The sequence below is a fragment of the Protomyctophum parallelum genome, assembly GCF_964188405.1.
Source record: "Protomyctophum parallelum genome assembly, chromosome: 15".
NCBI classification, from domain to species: Eukaryota; Metazoa; Chordata; class Actinopteri; order Myctophiformes; family Myctophidae; genus Protomyctophum; species Protomyctophum parallelum.
In genome coordinates, this window is record NC_139710.1 from 34,722,235 (window position 1) to 34,742,918 (window position 20,684).

Sequence of the window (20,684 nt, forward strand, 5' to 3'; positions counted from 1 at the left end):
CGTGTCACTGATAGGGCTGGCTCCCACCTAGCCCCAATATGTTCCCTCAGTCCCTACGCTCATTCTGTAGCTCCCACCTAGCCCCAATACGTTCCCTCAGTCCCTACACTCATTCTGTAGCTCCGAGATTATGTCACCACCCACGCCTGCTCCCACCGCAGTTCAGAAACGGCACATGGTTCCCAAAAGGAACGCTTCTTACCCTTTTCTGCACAATTAATCCAAAAAGTGAAGGGCTACTAGAGTGCTAAACTAATTTAAACTCGGGAACGGCCAAGAGAATCCAAGTTTAAACGGTTAAACGAGCGTTTAAATTGGCTAGTTCGCACCATTACATGTTGAGCCATTGATTGATTGTCGCACAAATAATTGCGACAAGCGATTTCATTGTGTTTTTGGCATCAGGCATCAGAACGTGTGTGATTTTTATATATATTTTTTTTCATACAGTAATTTATACAAAGCAATTACTGACACGTTTATTCATTTTATACTAACAACACGTCACAAAGTTCGACACATTTTTACCTTGTAGATCTGCTGCATTTGATATTTTCTTAATTTGAATTCTGAAAATAGCAGTTTTGGACTTAAAGGACAACTTTAGTTTTTTTCAACCAAGTTTTAGGTTGTTATTAGAGAAACTAAAAGGTGAGTGTTAATTTTCTTTCATTTGCTGCTTTCTTTTGTTTTAGGGATTTTAGCAGTTTTTGACAGGGGGGCGGGGGCATTCGAGCATGGGGCTAAATATGTATTTTTTAACAAAATTTTATGGTGATTTATTTTTTTATGGTTTACTATAGTCATAATAAACGCCAGGAAATTACATCTGGCCACAAAAGATCACGGGATCTATTGAATGTGACAAACTGACATATTGAGCCTATACACACAGTATAAGCCTTCCCCCCAGTAGGCTACCTTCACATTCAGTAGATCCTGTGATCTTTTGTGGCCAGATGTAATTTCCTGGCGTTTATTAGGACTATAGTAAACCATAAAAAAATAAATCGCCATAAAATTGTGTTAAAAAATGCATATTTAGCCCCATGCTCGAATGCCCCCGCCCCCCTGTCAAAAACAGCAAAAATCCCTAAAACGAAAGAAAGCAGCAAATGAAAAAAAGATTAACACTCATCTTTTAGTTTCTCTAATAACAACCTAAAACATGAACCGTGGTTGAAAAAAACAAAAGTTGTCCTTTAATAAGGTTTCCACCCGATGTCCAGGTGTCCAGGTATCTTTCTTTAGAAACCTCGAAAAATAAGTTTTTGCTGCGATGCTGAAAAATTGCACTGCACTAATATTGGTGTCATTGATCCAAGCCGACACAATCGACTGATTAAATAAACATGCTCCGAACATGTACTCGGCCCACTGAACATGGCAGCCTTTCCGTTATGATTTCATCAATTCAGATGCATTGTGAGCTTGTAGATCGGCTATAGAGTGCCGAAGTCCTGACGTCACTCGCTCATCCCCTGGTTCTGCCTGGTTCACGGAAGTCATGTCTCTATGGAGAACATCATGGGGTCATCTTAAAATCGTTTCTTTATAAGCATTGTGGTCCAAAAATAAACAAGCTGTTTTCTCTGTCAGTTGATTCTTCATATGTGACCCCTTCCAGTATTTTCACCCACAAGTCGGCTCTAATGAAACTCCACGATGGTTTTCGTTTTTAGCCACATTAACACAGTTGGAATGTTAAAGAATGTTTTTATTCCATCAGAAAGTCGTTTTAGTGTCATTAAGTCGTTGTAATTACATACATACAAAAATGTCTCTGTGAACATTCCTGCACGTATTTACATAGTCATTTCGATTGGCTGTAGCTATCTTTGTTCTCCAGCTTAAGCTACCCAGATTACTTGCAGTGTTTCTGTGACACAATATTAAACACAACAACATCATTACCCGTCGTCGTTGCCAGTTTTGTGGCAAAAAAAAGTCACAGGATGGATGTTGCTGGATTTGTTTGACAAAAAAGCCTGGTTTTTGAAGTGAGCGATTGTATGGTTTTTAACTTTTTATAGGTCAAACATCAATATTACTGTAAGTATATGTCTGGGTGGTGTCGTGTTTTCCTTTAACTTCACTCATTACATGGTTCGCTATGTACCCCTAGGGCTGCAACTAACGATTCTTTTCATAATTGGTTCATCGGCCGATTATTTAAACGATGAATCGGATTATGACACTTATTTAGCTATTACCTTAAAAATATATTTTAGGTTATTTTAGACATTATTCTAACTAACAAAAAAGATAAATCATTAAAAAATACAGTTGATTAGCTGCTGATTAAGCTGCTATTCAAATTAATTAAAGCAACTCATGGTGCAACTGTCAGATTGTAAGGGAAGTCTTTAGTTTAGTTACACTTAACACTGGATTGGATATCTATGGTTAAGTGGGAAAACACCTATGATAAATTGCAAAAAACTAGTGATTAGTGCCGATTTGATTAATCGATTACTAAATTAGTTGACAACTAATTGAATAATCAATTCGATTACGATTCATCGTTGCAGCCCTAGTACCCACCCCACCCACCCACCCACCTACCTACCCAACCACACCCACACCACCAGCTGTCTTTAATTAACAACATGTAATAACAATGAGTGGCCGTCAGTCGTCATCATCGTGCATCATGTGATCTACCCTTCCCGTGTCCCCCTCCCCCTCCTCCTCCCCCTCCTCCTCCTCTCTCCATTCCATCACAGCTGCACCAGTATCAACAGGCTTTTGTCCAGCAGCAACAACAGCAACAACAACAACAGCAGCAGCAACAGCAGCAACAGCAACCTCTCCCCTATCTCACCTCCCCGCTGGAGTACCAGCTCCCCCTGGGGTCCTATAATTCCCCCGCGGCGGCGGCGGCGCCCGTGGTGGCCGGGAGCGTGTCCGGAGGTGGAGGTGGTCCGTCGCCTGTGGATCCCTCGTACGCTAACCCGAGGTAAACACAAAGACATCCTCTCTAACCCGAGGTAAACGCAAAGACATCCTCTCTAACCCGAGGTAAACACAGAGACATCCTCTCTAACCAGAGGTAAACGCAAAGACATCCTCTCTAACCCGAGGTAAACGCAAAGACATCCTCTCTAACCCGAGGTAAACACAAAGACATCCTCTCTAACCCGAGGTAAACACAAAGACATCCTCTCTAACCCGAGGTAAACGCAAAGACATCCTCTCTAACCCGAGGTAAACGCAGAGACATCTTCTCTAACCAGAGGTAAACACAAAGACATCCTCTCTAACCCGAGGTAAACACAAAGACATCCTCTCTAACCCGAGGTAAACGCAAAGACATCCTCTCTAAACCGAGGTAAACGCAGAGACATCTTCTCTAACCAGAGGTAAACACAAAGACATCCTCTCTAACCCGAGGTAAACACAAAGACATCCTCTCTAACCCGAGGTAAACGCAAAGACATCCTCTCTAACCCGAGGTAAACGCAAAGACATCCTCTCTAACCCGAGGTAAACACAAAGACATCCTCTCTAACCCGAGGTAAACGCAAAGACATCCTCTCTAACCCGAGGTAAACGCAGAGACATCTTCTCTAACCAGAGGTAAACACAAAGACATCCTCTCTAACCCGAGGTAAACACAAAGACATCCTCTCTAACCCGAGGTAAACGCAAAGACATCCTCTCTAAACCGAGGTAAACGCAGAGACATCTTCTCTAACCAGAGGTAAACACAAAGACATCCTCTCTAACCCGAGGTAAACACAAAGACATCCTCTCTAACCCGAGGTAAACACAAAGACATCCTCTCTAACCCGAGGTAAACGCAAAGACATCCTCTCTAACCCGAGGTAAACGCAAAGACATCCTCTCTAACCCGAGGTAAACACAAAGACATCCTCTCTAACCCGAGGTAAACGCAGAGACATCTTCTCTAACCAGAGGTAAACACAAAGACATCCTCTCTAACCCGAGGTAAACACAAAGACATCCTCTCTAACCCGAGGTAAACACAAAGACATCCTCTCTAACCCGAGGTAAACACAAAGACATCCTCTCTAACCCGAGGTAAACGCAAAGACATCCTCTCTAACCCGAGGTAAACGCAAAGACATCCTCTCTAACCCGAGGTAAACGCAAAGACATCCTCTCTAAACCGAGGTAAACGCAAAGACATCCTCTCTAACCCGAGGTAAACACAGAGACATCTTCTCTAACCAGAGGTAAACACAAAGACATCCTCTCTAACCCGAGGTAAACACAAAGACATCCTCTCTAACCCGAGGTAAACGCAAAGACATCCTCTCTAACCCGAGGTAAACACAAAGACATCCTCTCTAACCCGAGGTAAACGCAAAGACATCCTCTCTAAACCGAGGTAAACGCAAAGACATCCTCTCTAACCCGAGGTAAACGCAAAGACATCCTCTCTAAACCGAGGTAAACGCAAAGACATCCTCTCTAACCCGAGGTAAACGCAAAGACATCCTCTCTAACCCGAGGTAAACACAAAGACATCCTCTCTAACCCGAGGTAAACGCAGAGACATCTTCTCTAACCAGAGGTAAACACAAAGACATCCTCTCTAACCCGAGGTAAACGCAAAGACATCCTCTCTAACCCGAGGTAAACGCAAAGACATCCTCTCTAACCCGAGGTAAACGCAAAGACATCCTCTCTAACCCGAGGTAAACACAAAGACATCCTCTCTAACCCGAGGTAAACACAAAGACATCCTCTCTAACCCGAGGTAAACACAAAGACATCCTCTCTAACCCGAGGTAAACTCAAAGACATCCTCTCTAACCCGAGGTAAACTCAAAGACATCCTCTCTAACCCGAGGTAAACACAAAGACATCCTCTCTAACCCGAGGTAAACTCAAAGACATCCTCTCTAACCCGAGGTAAACACAAAGACATCCTCTCTAACCCGAGGTAAACGCAAAGACATCCTCTCTAACCCGAGGTAAACACAAAGACATCCTCTCTAACCCGAGGTAAACTCAAAGACATCCTCTCTAACCCGAGGTAAACTCAAAGACATCCTCTCTAACCCGAGGTAAACACAAAGACATCCTCTCTAACCCGAGGTAAACACAAAGACATCCTCTCTAACCCGAGGTAAACGCAAAGACATCCTCTCTAACCCGAGGTAAACACAGAGACATCCTCTCTAACCCGAGGTAAACACAAAGACATCCTCTCTAACCCGAGGTAAACTCAAAGACATCCTCTCTAACCCGAGGTAAACACAAAGACATCCTCTCTAACCCGAGGTAAACACAGAGACATCCTCTCTAACCCGAGGTAAACACAGAGACATCCTCTCTAACCCGAGGTAAACACAAAGACATCCTCTCTAACCCGAGGTAAACGCAAAGACATCCTCTCTAACCCGAGGTAAACGCAAAGACATCCTCTCTAACCCGAGGTAAACACAAAGACATCCTCTCTAACCCGAGGTAAACACAAAGACATCCTCTCTAACCCGAGGTAAACACAAAGACATCCTCTCTAACCCGAGGTAAACACAAAGACATCCTCTCTACGCCACTGGGTTCCCAGAGATGTCTCCCCCCAGGAGCCACAGTAGTGAAAATGGCAGATCTACAAGCTCCTAGTTAGCAGCTGGTCGGTTCGGCTATTTTCACTACTTCTTGACCCATTTTGAACTGGCGGGATGTAGAAGACATTTTTAGAATCTGATCTCAGGTCAGAATGGGTTGAAACCCACAAAGTGATGTTCAATGCTTGTGTCTCTTTGCAGCAGAACTCCTCTCCTTGGGGGGACGGACACGGTGGTCCTGCCCGCCTCTCAGACCTGCAACAGTGCCAGTCAGCAGCCGGTCAGCAGTAACCCTCCGGACATGTCCGGCTGGAACCCGTTTGGAGAGGACAACTTCTCCAGACTCACCGAGGAGGAGCTCCTGGACCGCGAGTTTGACATGCTCAGAGCAAGCAAGTGGCCTATTTGACTTTTAAAAAATGTCTTTTTTAAAATGTATTTTTTTCTGAAAAACCTCATGTTTCTATATCAGTGGTTCTCAATATTTCATGTCAAGGACCCCCAAGATTATATCTGAAAATATGTTGTACCAGGGACCCCCCCCAGAAGCAAAGATTTGAGTTAAAAACTGAAACTCCGAAAGAATATATATACAAATAATATATATTTCACGATTGTTCAAAAATAGCAGACCCTACAAGCTGAGCTTGTAGATCTGCTATTTTTCAATAGCTAAAGTATAACACAATGCTCAAAACACCAAAAGGGGTTCCGCCCGCAGCCGATTTTCCATTAGCCACAAAAAAAGGCTTTTCTGCGGTGAAAAAGTTAGAACTCCGTATTCGGGATTGCAAGCATTGCCATAGTGTTTGTTCAGTAAAAATTGATAATTACCAGTGAATATTTTGCATACATCTCATCTTTCCTGAAATGGGACTCTGAACCCTACCAAGTAATTTCCCCAAACCTACCGAGTAATTTCCCCAAATTCAAGGTACCAAAAGTTAACTCTGAAATTGGTAGATCTGCCTTTAGCTTCTGAGGCCCTAATACATGGAATGACCTACTGTACAACAAGCGACATTAAAATTGACCCACATTGGTACCCTTGAGTCGTTTTTAAAACCTTGGTGAGCACACATACCCCCATAATATGTAACTGTTTTGATAATTGTCTTAGCTTTTTTATTTGTAACGTCATTTTGTAGTGCTACGTTACGTCCGTGTCCAAGTGGCACCAGCTCCCGTCCGCATCTCACTGTAAATAGAATATCTAAACGCGTGAATCTTTTTACAATGACGTTATTTTTCAGAAAGGAATCCATTTAGGGTTAAAATGGGTCTTAATGCTTCCAACTCGAGTATAATTATAAATTTTTTGTACAATTGTCCATGACAAAGAAAATATATGATGTGGAGACAATAAAGACTATTATTATCATTATTATTGAAGGTGGTAACAGTCCATTTGCTCAGTACAATATTTCGGGGGCATATTTAGAATGTGTGCAGGCTTGAGTATGTTGAATTTAGTTTGCAATTAATGAGGATTTAGTTGACACAATGAAATAAAATGGTGATAGTATTCCGTGTGGGGCAGATGGCCTGCTGTCACAGCCAGATTTGGGGAGCAGCAGCTTTGTTGTTGCGAGGAAAGCGGTAAAATGAGACTTTCGTGGCTGTTTTCGTCTCAGATTTAGTCCGGAGCGTCACAGTATAACTATGGGGACACAAAAGCAACACAAAAGTAGGAGCCGGAAGTATCTCTGGAGGGGGGCGCTCACGTCACGGCTAAAATACTGAATCACTCGACGACACTGGAAATTAGTTTGATTACTCAGTTTAACCCATTTTAGGCGGGATCCCCTTTTGGTGTTAGCATTACGTTATGCTTTAGCTATTTAAAAATAGCAGATCTACGAGCTCATAGCACGCCACTGAGTGGCGCGCTACGAGCTTGTAGGTCTGCTATTTTTGAAAAATCCAAGAACGACTGACATAGAAACATAGCTTTTTCAAAAAACTGTCATTTTCAAACAGACATTTTTAGAATCCGATCTCAGGTCAGAATGGGTTAATATCGAGAATAACTAAAACTTGAATGAAATTGGCAAAGGGGGGGCTAGGAGTATAATACCACCTCCGTGTGACCGTGTCCTCCTCTGTCTGTCCCAAACAGAGAAGCCGGCGGAGGGTAGCGGCGCCGCCATGAGTGCGGAGGCGGAGCCAAGGCTCGCCAGGCCTTTCCTTCCCGAGGACGTGTTCGGCTCCGTCCCCTTCGCGGGCAGCGCAGGCAAGTCTTAGCCCGAGTCTCCACCGTGAGGGACCTACCCGTCCACCACCCGACACTGTGTGGACCCACCCACCCACCCCTCCCTCATTCTCTGCCCCTTTCTCAGAACTGTCCCACTGTCTCCTGTCCACCCCTCCTCCTCTTCCCCCACCCTGACGTTCCGTTTTGTAAAGGCATAGTCTGGATTTTCGGTGGTGAGGTGACCACCACTCCGGTGGTGAGGTCAAGGTGACCACCGCTCCGGTGGTGAGCTGACCACCGCTCCGGTGGTGAGCTGACCACCGCTCTGGTGGTGAGCTGACCACCGGAGCTGAAATAACGTTGAGCGGTGGTGAGTAAAAACAGAGAAGGGCTGGAGCGGTGGCGGTGGTTTGCTCTTCACCACGGCTCGTGACGTCATGTTGTAGTTCGGTGGTCACCTAAAATCCAGACTATGTATGAGCCTTAACCCTCCCCCCCCTCCCTCTCCCGGCAGGACCGGCTATGCCACCACACAAAGCTCGAGAAACAGGGGTGGCCCCTCCCCCAAAACAAAACAAAACGAGAAATCAAAATGAATGCTTTTTTTTGTTCCTTTTTTCCATGGCCAGAGTAGCCTGTGTGAGTTGTGCTTGTGTTTAATGTACATTGCAGAAATGTTAATGAGGTGAGATAATTTGTCCTTGTGGAATAATAAGGCAGTGTGTTTGAAGAAGTAGTTGAGGCTCAAAGGAACCGGCCAAAGACTTCAATCCAATGTAGTCGTCTCTGGCTTTTTGTATATGTCAGTTTAAACGTGATTCTACAACGGTCGGTCGTGTCCGAGCAGTTGTCATGTTTTGGTGGTGTTAGTGATACCTTGTGTTAAAAAGAGAAAAGGTTATAAGCTCTAATAATCTGATAGTAGTCAGATCATTCCTATAGTGTGCGTCTGTTCAGTAACGGTGGTCTCTGTCTCTGTCCAACTTGAGGACCATGAGGACAATTCTACAAATGTCTTCTAAATCCCCAAAAACTATGTTTCTATGTCAGTGGTGCTCAACCTTTTTCATGTCAAGGACCCCCAAAAATATCTGCATTTGGCCGCCGACCCCCATCTGAAAATATGTTGTCCCAGGGACCCCCCAGAAGCAAAGATTTGAGTTAAAAACATTCGCTCTGAAAGAATATATATTCAAAGATTTCACATTTTTCATGATTTTTCAAAAATAGCAGACCTACAAGCTTGTAGATCTGCTATTTTTCAATAGCTAAAGCATAACATAAGGCTTAAAACACCAAAAGGGGTTCCCGCTCAAAATGAACAAACGCAGCAGTGATTGACAGGGGGAGACAGACCCCTGTCACTGAACACACACTCAACAGCAGTGATGGACAGGGGGAGACAGACCCCTGTCACTGAACACACACTCAACAGCAGTGATGGACAGGGGGAGACAGACCCCTGTCACTGAACACACACACAGCAGTGATTACGATCAGAAGGTAGAGCTTTATAACACAAAATCACTTAAAGGACAACTTTAGTTTTTTTCAACCAAGGTTCATGTTTTAGGTTGTTATTAGAGAAAGTAAAAGATGAGTGTTAATTTTCTTTCATTTGCTGCTTTCTTTTGTTTTGGGGATTTTAGCAGTTTTATTATTTTTTATTTACTATAGTCCTAATAAACCCCAAGAAATTACATCTGACCACAAACGATCACGGGATCTATTGAATGTGACAAACTGACATATTGAGCCTATACACACAGTATAAGCCTTCCCCCAGTAGGCTACCTTCACATTCAGTAGATCCTGTGATCTGCTGTGGCCAGATGTAATTTTCTGGGGTTTAATAGGACTATAGTAAATAATAAAAAAATTAATCACAATAAAATGTTGTAAAAAAATACATATTTAGCCCCATGCTCGAATGCCCCCGCCCCCCTGTCAAAAATAGCTAAAATCCCTAAAACGAAAGAAAGCAGCAAATGAAAAAAAATGAAGACTCATCTTTTAGTTTCTCTAATAACAACCTAAAACATGAACCTTGGTTGAAAAAAACTAAAGTTGTCCTTTAACACCATCTTTAAATATTTAATTGTCCAATCAGGGGAGACTCGGCAAAAGCAAAAAAACAATGTCACGAAAAAAATGAACATGTTTTCTGAGGAAACTTTTTTTTTCTTTTTTTTGTCAAAACAAAATTTTCATTTTTTTTAAACCAACAAACTTCCAATGTCATGGCTGTTTTTGCCATTTGTTTACATTGTTATACCATAGTGCTCCTTTTCAGCCATTGAAAGAGTGATGCAATTGATTGATTCCTTCTACAAAAAAAATATATAAAAGAAAAAAACTTTTTTCATTTAAAGGGGTTGAGCTCTCAAATGCTCCTGGTTTGAACTGTGCACTTTATGATGGAGGCTGATTTCAACAACCACCCCCGAAAACTTTGGATTTGGTTTAATGACAAATCTGAAAGCCTTGCAGTTTGCCCCCCTATTTGAAAATAATACATTTTGGTTCTAAAAAAATGTGAATATAAAAAGTGCAGTATTTCTCTTAAACTACGTATATTACGTTGTTGGCAGCAATAAGCTTTGTGCCTCTGTACTCCCTGCTCCTTAAATGTGAATCGGTAGTTCTTAATCTAAGTAAGTAATTTCTAATGTATAGGATTCGTTTAGTGACCACCACAGTGTCAACGTTGAAAAACACTTGTAGATTTGGGCAAAAGAAACAATGTTTCTTTATTTTTCTTTTATTTTAACCATCTTTTCTGTCCTTTTTTAAATAAGCTACGATAAGTGCAGTAGGAGTGTAGGATAATGTTACGATGGTGATGCAGTGTAGAACTTCCAGCTAAAGTATCGAGTATGAAAAATGTACAAAGTTTAAGTATGTTCTTTTTGAACAGAGCAGAAGAACAGCGTCCAAAAAAGGAAGACAAAAAAAAACAACATATTATAGAAAAATTCCAACATTTTGAAGAGAATGCTAAAATACTGAAATCATTATTTTTTTTTTTTCAACATGTCATTCCAAAAGGCTGGCATGACAAAATTTGTTTTACGAATTTTCGATCAGCCCCATAATGTCCTCGTGTGTGTGTGTGTGTGTGTGTGTGTGTGTGTGTGTGTGTGTGTGTGTGTGTGTGTGTGTGTGTGTGTGTGTGTGTGTGTGTGTGTGTGTGTGTGTGTGTGTGTGTGTGTGTGTGTGTGTGTGTGTGTGTGTGTGTGTGACTGCGCGCGCGACTGCGTCCGTGCCATTCTAATTGTTCGAGTTAGTTGATTATCGGTTTTTTTTCCCGGTTTGAAGGGATACTTTTGTTGCTCTATATATACCACTTCCAGTCGAGTCTCTCTAATTTTGTTGTGATTGAAGCATTTTTCTTTGAAGGCCTTACATTTGCAACTAACAAGGCTGTGGTTTCCGCTCGGTGATTCATCAAGTGCCTTATGTGGCATTTTAATATAACTGTCCAACAATGTTGACGCAGCTTTTTTTAGTTTTTCCATTTTTCTGCCAGAACCTGGTGTTGGAACATGCTTGACCCCGGTGTTGGAACATGCTTTATGCCAGACCCCGGTGTTGGAACATGCTTTATGCCAGACCCCGGTGTTGGAACATGCTTGACCCCGGTGTTGGAACATGTGTTCCCGGTGTTGGAACATGCTTGCGTGACAATCAGGGACTAGGGTACTGCACATACAGCCAGTGATGTGCCAGCATCCACTTTCTGCTTTAGCCCATTTAGTCTTCTAAATCCTGACAGTTTTCTGAAAAACCTACATTTCATGTCAAGGACCCCAAAAGTTATATGTAATTGGCCACCGACCACCATCTGAAAATATGTTATTCCAGGAACCCCTCAGAAGCAAAGATTTGAGATAAAAACGTTCGCTCTGAAAGAATATATAGTCAAAAATCTGTGCCGAATTTTCATGATTTTTCTAAAATAGCAGACCTACAAGCTCGTATGAGCTTGTAGATCTGCTATTTTTAAATAGCTTAAAGCATAACGTAATGCTAACACCAAAATGGGTTCCCGCCTAAAGTAGGTTAAGCACGTAGGTCTAGGCAATTTGTTTTTGGAGAAATGTTTGCCTCTATAATGGCATGTAGGGAGTTAATTAATGTGGTTAAATCAAATGGAACGCGCTTGCTTATTTGGTCTGGTGTATGATTTGTTTTCTCAGTGGTTGTCAGTAACTCATTTAATTAGCCCCCCCCCCCCCCAGGAATCTGAAGTATGTTTTTTTTTAACATTACATCTTCACTAACACTATTCTGCTCTGCGCTTTTGAACCAACATAAAATCTTTTAATTCGTTTCCGGAGACGTCAATTGGAGCAGAGCGTTAATTTGTTAGTTGTTGGTTGGCATGTGGGCACATTCTCTAGACACATTTTCGTCACTGCTAAACCCCTTATCCCTAAACTTCTTTGCCTTTTTTTTTAACTATTTTTAAAAACATTTTTGAATAGTTCAACTAGCCAATCTACATTGACACATTGTGAGCTTGTAGACTGGCCATTTTAACTATTCAAAAATGTTTAGCAAAATAGTAAACAGACTAGATTAGGGAAGATTAGGGATAAGGTGTTTAGCGGTGACAAAAATGGAGCCCATGATTTGGTTTATTTGAAAGGGAATGATTTGAGGAGAAAATACATTAGATGACAGAACAAAGAGGGCTGAGTTCAGGGTCTCGCTGAACGAGGCTTGCCTTCGTCTTTGTCTGTTGACATTATTTGTTGAGCAATTTGGTTCTTGGTTCTGGTCCTGGGGAGATCAGTTCTGTGGCTATAGTTTTCGATTCTGCCAGTTCGGTGTCACAGTCTAAATCCGTATCTAAATCCCGGGGGAACCAAACCCGTTATCGGAGGAACCAGGAATCGATTCCATCACATTTGGAACCTTTTGCGGAACCCGGTTTTCTCACACTGTCAGAGCTGGTTTGCAGGAATTGCATGTCTGCTAAAACATACAATTACAATCCCGGTGGCGCGTTTTATCGATCCCCGTTTGCAAAGGCCCTTTAGCGATCTACTGTTATCATCCTGAGATGTACACTAGGCCCTTTAGCCATCTACCCTTATCATCCTGAGATGTACACTAGGCCCTTTAGCCATCTACTCTTATCATCCTGAGATGTACACTAGGCCCTTTAGCCATCTACTCTTATCATCCTGAGATGTACACTAGGCCCTTTAGCCATCTACTCTTATCATCCTGAGATGTACACTAGGCCCTTTAGCCATCTACTCTTCTCATCCTGAGATGTACACTAGGCCCTTTAGCCATCTACTCTTCTCATCCTGAGATGTACACTGGGGCTTTGGTTGCAATACTTCACCGGTTAAAGCATCCATGTACATTTTATTTGCCCCAAGGTAAGTTGGGATTGGACTTTTCTGTTTGCATGTACAAGGCCAGAAAGTAGTTTTTTGCCACTCGGTAGACGTTCCCGCATAACTTCCGGTTTTGATGATGACGATGATGATGATGATGTCACGAGCATACCCTCTATTCCCCAAAACCATCTCATGTTTGTTTTTTTTGTTTTGTTTTTAATCACTGCTTTCTTATTTCTACTACGGAGGGGGAAACATCAGAATATTTTGTTGGATAATTGATTTGTTCCATATTCATTTTTTTGTAAAGACAGCCATACTCAGAAACATCTTGTTCATGCTGTGTGTAACGGGTGGATAATCAGTCCGATTAATTAAACATTAATTAAACATCTTGTTCATGCTGTGTGTAATGGGTGGATAATCAGTCCGATTAATTAAGGCATATATCAAGGCTAATGATTTGTAGTTAAGTTGAGAACAAAGACAACCAGAGCCATTTACTGCACTTTATTATTTCTTTTTTTAAGTGCAAGAAAAAAATGTGAAATATTAGCCAAACATTTATAGGAATTGTGAAGCCCACATTATTATTATTATTTTTGTCATGTAGTTTTTGTCATTATATTGTATTGATTACCTTTGCCAATATTTGTGTCTTTTTGTAATTTATTTTCTTTTCTTTTCAGTTTTTTTTCTCTCCACTCAATGTGTTATTTTCCACTTTTGATCACTAAATCTTTGGAAACTGTTTTTCTTTTCTATATATATATATATTTATTTTTTTTGTCACCGCTAAACCCCTTATCCCTAAACTTTACTATTTTGAAAAACATTTTTCATTGACACGTTGTGAGAAGTCTAGGGTGACGAAAATGGAGCCCATAGACAGAGAGAGAGAATGTCAAAGCTCTTCCTAATTAAGTTTTACTTTACTACTACTTAGCAGATTAACAGGTACCGTATTATTATACAACTCATGCCTTTAGGCGGATAAGATATGTTGGGTTTGTGTGTGTTTTCAGCAGACTGTGTATACTGTACATGGTCTTGTATCATACTGTGAGTGTGAATGTATTTTTCTTTCTAGAATGTTACGTATATATAAATAAACCATATCCAAAAGCCAGTATATATATTTTTTTTGGATTCCTTTCTTATATGGCTCTGTAAAGTCTTAGGTGAATGAAGGGGATATATATGGCTCTGTAAAGTCTAGGAGGTTTTGTTCTGCCCATCTCGACACCTCATGAACAAGATGTTCTGATGACATGGCTGTCTATAATATGCTCTAGTTCAGTGGTTCCCAAACCTTTTCGTTTCAAGGACCCCCAAATCAACATTTCTTAGGCCACGGGACCCCCCCCCCCCCCCCCCATATGCCAGTGCCCCCGATAAGGGAGGATTTTTACTGCTCTAGCAGTGATTCCGAAACATTTTAATTCCATGGACCCCCCCCCCCCCCAGTTTCACACGCATTAGTCTACGGACCCCCGATTGAATGGCATTTCTATCTCTGGTACCCCCAATTTATATTGTAAAACCACTGTTAATTTAACTCTGAGTGTACAAATGGAACCAAATGGATTCCATTCGTACCCTCTCAGAGTTCCAGACCCATAAGGGTCCATTTGGTTCCTAACTATCTCTATTTGAGCTAGGTACCGTCTGGAAGTCCCTCAAGTACCCCTAGGGGTCCCCGGACCCCACTTTGGGAACCACTACTCTAGTATCAAGGGCTGCAACTGATGCTTTTCTTAGTGATTTACAAACTGTTGATTCACTTTTTTGGTTAATTTTGAAGTGAGTTTTTTTGAAAAATCGATTAGCCTGATTTATGGCTTTAAGCAACTAGTCGACTAATCAACTAGTCAGCTAGTAAATCCACGAGTTGACCGACCGTCAACTAGTTGTCCATCCCCCCCCCACCCCACAACTATTATTATGCATAATAATAAAACATAATAGGTAGGCCTAGTCAACTAGTAAAATAATCACTAGAAGTGAAAGCCTGATTCAAGCCCTATTTCTACATGTAATATGTAAATAGTACATTGTCAGAACATGTAGATTGGTTTTTTTTTCTGTATTGACCCATTTTGGGCGGGAATCCCTTTTGGTGGTTTAAGCATTATGTTTCCTTTAGCTGTTGAAAAATAGTAGATCTACAAGCGAGGTCTGCAGAGTGTCATCTTTGCTTTTGGGCGGTCACTGGAACTACATATTTTCAGATGGGGGTCGGCGGCTAATCATATATATATTTGGCAGTCCTTGACATGAAAATGTTTGAGAACATTATAGAAACATGGGGTTTTTCAGAAAACTCATGATTTAGAAGACATTTGTAGAATCGTCCTCAGGTCTAAATGGGTTAATGGAATCTGTATAGAGGGTATGTATGTGACATCATCATCATACCCGGAGGTTATGCAGGAACGCCTACTGAGTGACAAAAAAACTACTTTCTGGCATCGGCAGCCCCGTACAGTACCGTACATCCACACAGAAATCTGATCGCATTAAACGACTACCACTAATCCTGGTCACTAAACTGCCTCCCCCTGGCCAGCCGGGGCGCCTGATGGAGGGGAAAGGAACTGGTTGGAATAACGTGTTCCTTCCACGCGCTACGTCCAACCAGGGAAACTCCTCCCTGTCAGGTGTAAAGGAGCAACTTGGACACTCAGGCATGAAGGAAGCATGAGTTCAAGTCTGTTGCTCTCCCCTTGTCCCCCATATATGGGGACTAGGTTGGTGGAGGGTGTGTAGAGCCCAGGATCACATTAGATGATTGACACAGGGGTGAAAAATGGGTTACAAAATCGTGGGATAAAAAATATATATTAGAAAAAGAAAAAAAACGACTACCTTTGCCATTCGATTTGACACTCACTTTATGAATGTGCATACCCTCTACTGCAGGAAAATATGTTTAGTACGGTTGAAAACTAAATGTTATATTATATACCCCTTCAAAAAATAATCTGTATATTTAATTCAAATAACCTATGAAATGGATTAGTTTGATTTACCGTTGCACCTCTAGCTCTATCTAATCCTTAAACCACATTCATGTCGGAACATGTTTAAAGGACATCTTTAGTTTTTTTCAACCAAGGTTCATGTTTTAGGTTGTTTTAGAGTGTTATTTTTTTTCATTTGCTGCTTTCTTTCGTTTTAGGGATTTTAGCTGTTTTTGACAGGGGGGGCGGGACATTCGAGCATGGTGCTAAATATCTATGTTATAGTGATTGTTTTTTATTATTATTTACTATAGTCCTCCTAGACCCCAAGAAATTACATCTGGCCACAAATTTTGTAAAAATATACATATTTAGCCCCATGTTCGAATGCCCCGCCCCCCCTGTCAAAAACAGCCAAAATCCCTAAAACGAAAGAAAGCAGCATTATTATTATTTGTACATTCTCTAATAACCTAAAACATGAACCCAAACTAAAGTTGTCCTTTAAAACCACCACATATGACCATATATTACACAGCACACTTACAAAAACAGTTTTCATGCCGAGGACCCCCAATTTGAACAGATATACCAAGGACCCCCCAATTTGAACAGATATGCCAGGGACCCCCAATTTGAACAGATATACCAAGGACCCCCCAATTTGAACAGATATGCCAGGGACCCCCAATTTGAACAGATATGCCAGGGACCCCTATAAGAGAAGATCTTGTTTACAGCTCTAGCAGTGATTCTCAACCATTTACATTCCAAGGACCCCCAGTTTGACCTTCATTAGTCTACGGACCCCCCATTCCATTTTTATGACATTTCTATCTCTGGGACCCCAATTGTATATTGTAAAATCAATGTTAATTTAACTCAGAGTGTACCCTAGCGGGGTCCATTTCGTTCCATTTCTACCTGTACAAATAACCAATGTGTGTTAATTGTTGGCTAGTGATTTAAAACTGCACCTTTTTAATAGATCATGAATAAACTATAGTATTAGCCTATTATAAAAAAAATCATAATCATCAATACTGGAAAAGGCCACAGATATTCTTTCAAAGTGAACGTTTTTAACTCAAAACTTTGCTTCTGGGGGGGGGGGGGTCCCTGGGGAACAACATATTTTCAGATAATTATGGTGTCCTTGACATGAAAAAGATTGAGTACCACTGACTTTCAGAAAACGTTTAGGATTCAGAAGACATTTTGTTTAAGAATCGTTATCAGGTCTAAATGGCTACATTTATAATGTGATTATTGGGGCTGCAGTGGCTCAGGAGGTACAGTAGGCGGGATTCCCTCCCAGGTTCCAGGTTTGATTCCCAGCTCAAGTGTCAAAGAAGTGTCCTTGAGCAAGACACTGTACGCCTCTCGCTGCTCCCCCGATGAGCAGGTTGTTGCCTTGCATGGTTTCCTCCGCCATCTGTGTATGAACACAAGGCTGCTGTACTTTATACCTCATACTAAGCATTTACAGTATGATGTATAAAGTACTTGCGTTCTTTCACAACAGAAAGATTGGGTGTTGGGTAAGACTGAGGTTATGTATCTTTCAGGACATTTCACTCACTGCTTCGTCTCAACCATTACGCTATGGCTCTGGTCTCAGCCACCGTGGTGTATTTCTTTTTGACATTCCGTTTCTATCCAAAGTTGAATGTTGCCACTACTGTTGGAGCAGCCATAAACTACACAGGTTCATCCTGGGTGTTCTGGGCATCTTTGTAAAGTTAAGTGTTAGTAAAAAAAAGCAGGTAAAAGGAGTAACGTTTGAGCCGGCGAACACAACCCAAGTCACTTTTCCATTCACTGTAGTAGAAGTTGCCTGTTTACAGTTTACACCTCAGCTATGTCTGCTCCTAGTGGGGTTGTCTCTGATACTGTTTACACCTCAGCTATGTCTGCTCCTAGTGGGGTTGTATCTGATACTGTTTACACCACAGCTATGTTGCTCCATGGCCACTGATACTTCCGTGACCATGGAGAGCAAAGGTCAGTTTCTCTGTGGACTTATCATCTATGAAGCTTAAAAAACACATTGAGCCCCGCATGTACCTCGCAACAATGCGGGGAAAATTCATGAGAGCCCCAAATCAATACGGCCACCATCAAGGCACAATAAGGCAAAATTATTTAAAATTCATTCTGATTTCAGTAGCATGTGACGTGTCAAAGTAACTAGGGGGTTTTCATGATTCTGAATCCATTCCAAGTATTTGTTTTGCACAAAAAACACTCCTTGGGCAAAAAAATGGCCATAGCCGTCATCACAAATGTGATGAGGTCAGCACATTTGAGCACAATTGGGCACATTTTCCAAAAAATAGCAGATCTACACGCTCGTATAGCGTGGCACTCGGTGCCGCACTATGAGTTTGTAGATCTGCTATCTTTCAATAGCTAAAGTATAACATAATGCTTAAGTTAAAACGCCAAAAGGGGTTACCCCGTCCTGAATGGGTTTAATAATGAATGAGACTTTACATTGGCTCTTGTGTCCCAAGCCTCACGCCCTACATCGTGAAGTTTTAACACCCAGAATTTACGATACGATACAACTTTACTGTCAGCTTGCACTTAAATCAGTTTTGCGTCCATGACGTCACCGTTCAAGATACAGACAAGACAGACACAATACATTACAAAACTATACGGTCCCTGGAAGAACATATTTTCAGATGGGGGGGGGGGGGGGGTCGGCAGCAGCCAATTACATATATTTTTGGGGGTCCTTGACATGAAACACGTTACCATTAAAGGCGACCATTTCTTTGCTTCCACAGGTATCCCTGCCGCCGTGGCAGAGCCCTCCAGCGAGGACCCCCTGGTCTCTGCAGGCTCCGCCCCCGCCGCCACCGAGGAGGAGGAGGAGCCTCCGCGCCCCGCGGCCGCCGAGGAGGAGGAGCCTCCCCCCCCCACCGCCGCCAAGGAGACCAGAACGGGCAGGAAGAGCGGTGGCGGTTCCACGGGGGCGGGCCCTCAGGGACGCAGCAGGACGGGCGAGGAGTCCGACAGCGACTTCGAGTCGGACCCGCCTTCCCCGAAAAGCAGCGAGGAAGAGGAAGAGGAGGAGCCCGAGGAGGAGGAGGAGGGGCTGAACGGCGACAGGGAGCCGGAGAACGTGATGGGCCAGAGGCCGCTGCTCATGGACTCTGAGGAGGACGAGGAGGTCAGCGAGGACGAGGAGGAGGGCAGGGCCAATAAGGGCCGCTCCAAGAAGACCCAGGTCGCCACGGGCAGCAGCCGCAGAACTCCCCAGGGGGACTCCGGAACCACCCTGATCATCATTACCCCCCCTCCGGGTTCTCCCAGCCAAGCGGCGATGGCGAGGGCCTCCGCGGTGATGGACGTATTCGGTGCCGTTCCCTTTGTAGGAGGAGGAGGAGCCCCGCCCGCCGCGGCCGCCGGGCCCTCGGAGAGCACCGACATTTTCGCCAAAGCGCCTTTCAGACAGGTCAGCCAAGAGCCGCCGCCGCGGGCCGCGGACGAGTTGGACCTGTTCGACATGTTTGACGTGTTCACCAAAGCGCCGTTCAGCCGGAACCTCTCCAAGTCGGCCAAGAGCGGCAGCGACGTCGCCATGACGACGGGCCAAACCCCGCCCGTCTCCCCCGAGGGTATCGACGTCTTCGGCTTCTCCCCCTTCCAGCCGGGAGGGGGAGGGGGGGGTCCCACCCCCACCCCGCCGCCCCCTCCCACCACCTCCCGGAGCTCCGAGAGCATCTTCCTCCCCTCGGCGGCGTCGGAGACGGCCAGCCCGCTGCAGCAGCGGCTGAAGCAGCGCAGCCTCCAGAAGCTGTCGTCCCGCCAGAGGAAGACCAAGCAGGAGGCCGGCGAGGGCAAGCGCCACCACGGCACGCCCACCGGGGGGCGCAAGTCGTCCAACAACAAGCCCGGCGGCACCTACCGCACGCCGGAGCGTGTCCGCAGAACGCACAAGAAGGTCGGCCGGAGGGACTCGCAGAGCAGCAACGAGTTCCTCAGCACCTCTGACTCCAAGGAGAACATCGGCGTGGACGTCGTGACCATGATGGGCGGCGAGGGCAAGGAGAAAGGAGCGCCTCTGCCCGGTGGCGGCGGCGACGACGCTCCGTTGGATCCCTTCGGGGCCAAGCCTTTCCACCCGCCGGACGGCGGCCGACACACGGGCCAGTACCAGGGCCTCCTCCTGGGCCTGGACGCACCCCCCCCGGCCAACAGCAGGTCCTGGTCGGGGCCTCTTCACGGCGAGCTCGGAGAGAGCAACGTCATGGATGACTTTGGGTCCACGCCCTTCACGGAACCGGCAGACCTGGACAGACCCCCCCAACCCTCCCAGCCTCCTCCTCCACAGCACGTGGAGCTGGATCCGTTCGGAGCGGCGCCGTTCCCTTCAAAACAGTGACGTTCTGTCTTTGACACACATCTGTATTACTATACTACTTTACGAATGCCTATTATTTTTTCCGTTATAGTCATTCTTGACCCTACACAAGCTCACAGCATGTCGTGCTGCAGCTGCACGTGATAATATGTCGTAAGTTTGATCAGATTATGTCTGGTGCGCGGAAAACCCTGCGTGCAGCTGTGTGTGTGCATCAATCAGGAATGACTCCAACCCCAACAAATGTGTCGC

The 20,684-nt window shown here is 43.8% G+C and overlaps 1 protein-coding gene across 1 annotated transcript in view; it reads left to right on the forward strand.

Moving 5' to 3' along the window:
* bmp2k (BMP2 inducible kinase) overlaps positions 1 to 20,460 on the forward strand; it is a 93,410-nt gene extending 72,950 nt beyond the window's left edge. Inside the window, exons 13-17 of the mRNA XM_083783447.1 lie at positions 2,727 to 2,959; positions 5,745 to 5,935; positions 7,663 to 7,786; positions 17,339 to 17,349; positions 18,853 to 20,460. Coding sequence (XP_083639573.1) covers positions 2,727 to 2,959; positions 5,745 to 5,935; positions 7,663 to 7,786; positions 17,339 to 17,349; positions 18,853 to 20,453 — 2,160 coding nt within the window. The 3' untranslated portion in view covers positions 20,454 to 20,460. The remainder of the gene's footprint in view (positions 1 to 2,726; positions 2,960 to 5,744; positions 5,936 to 7,662; positions 7,787 to 17,338; positions 17,350 to 18,852) is intronic.
* The last annotated feature ends 224 nt before the right edge of the window (positions 20,461 to 20,684 follow it).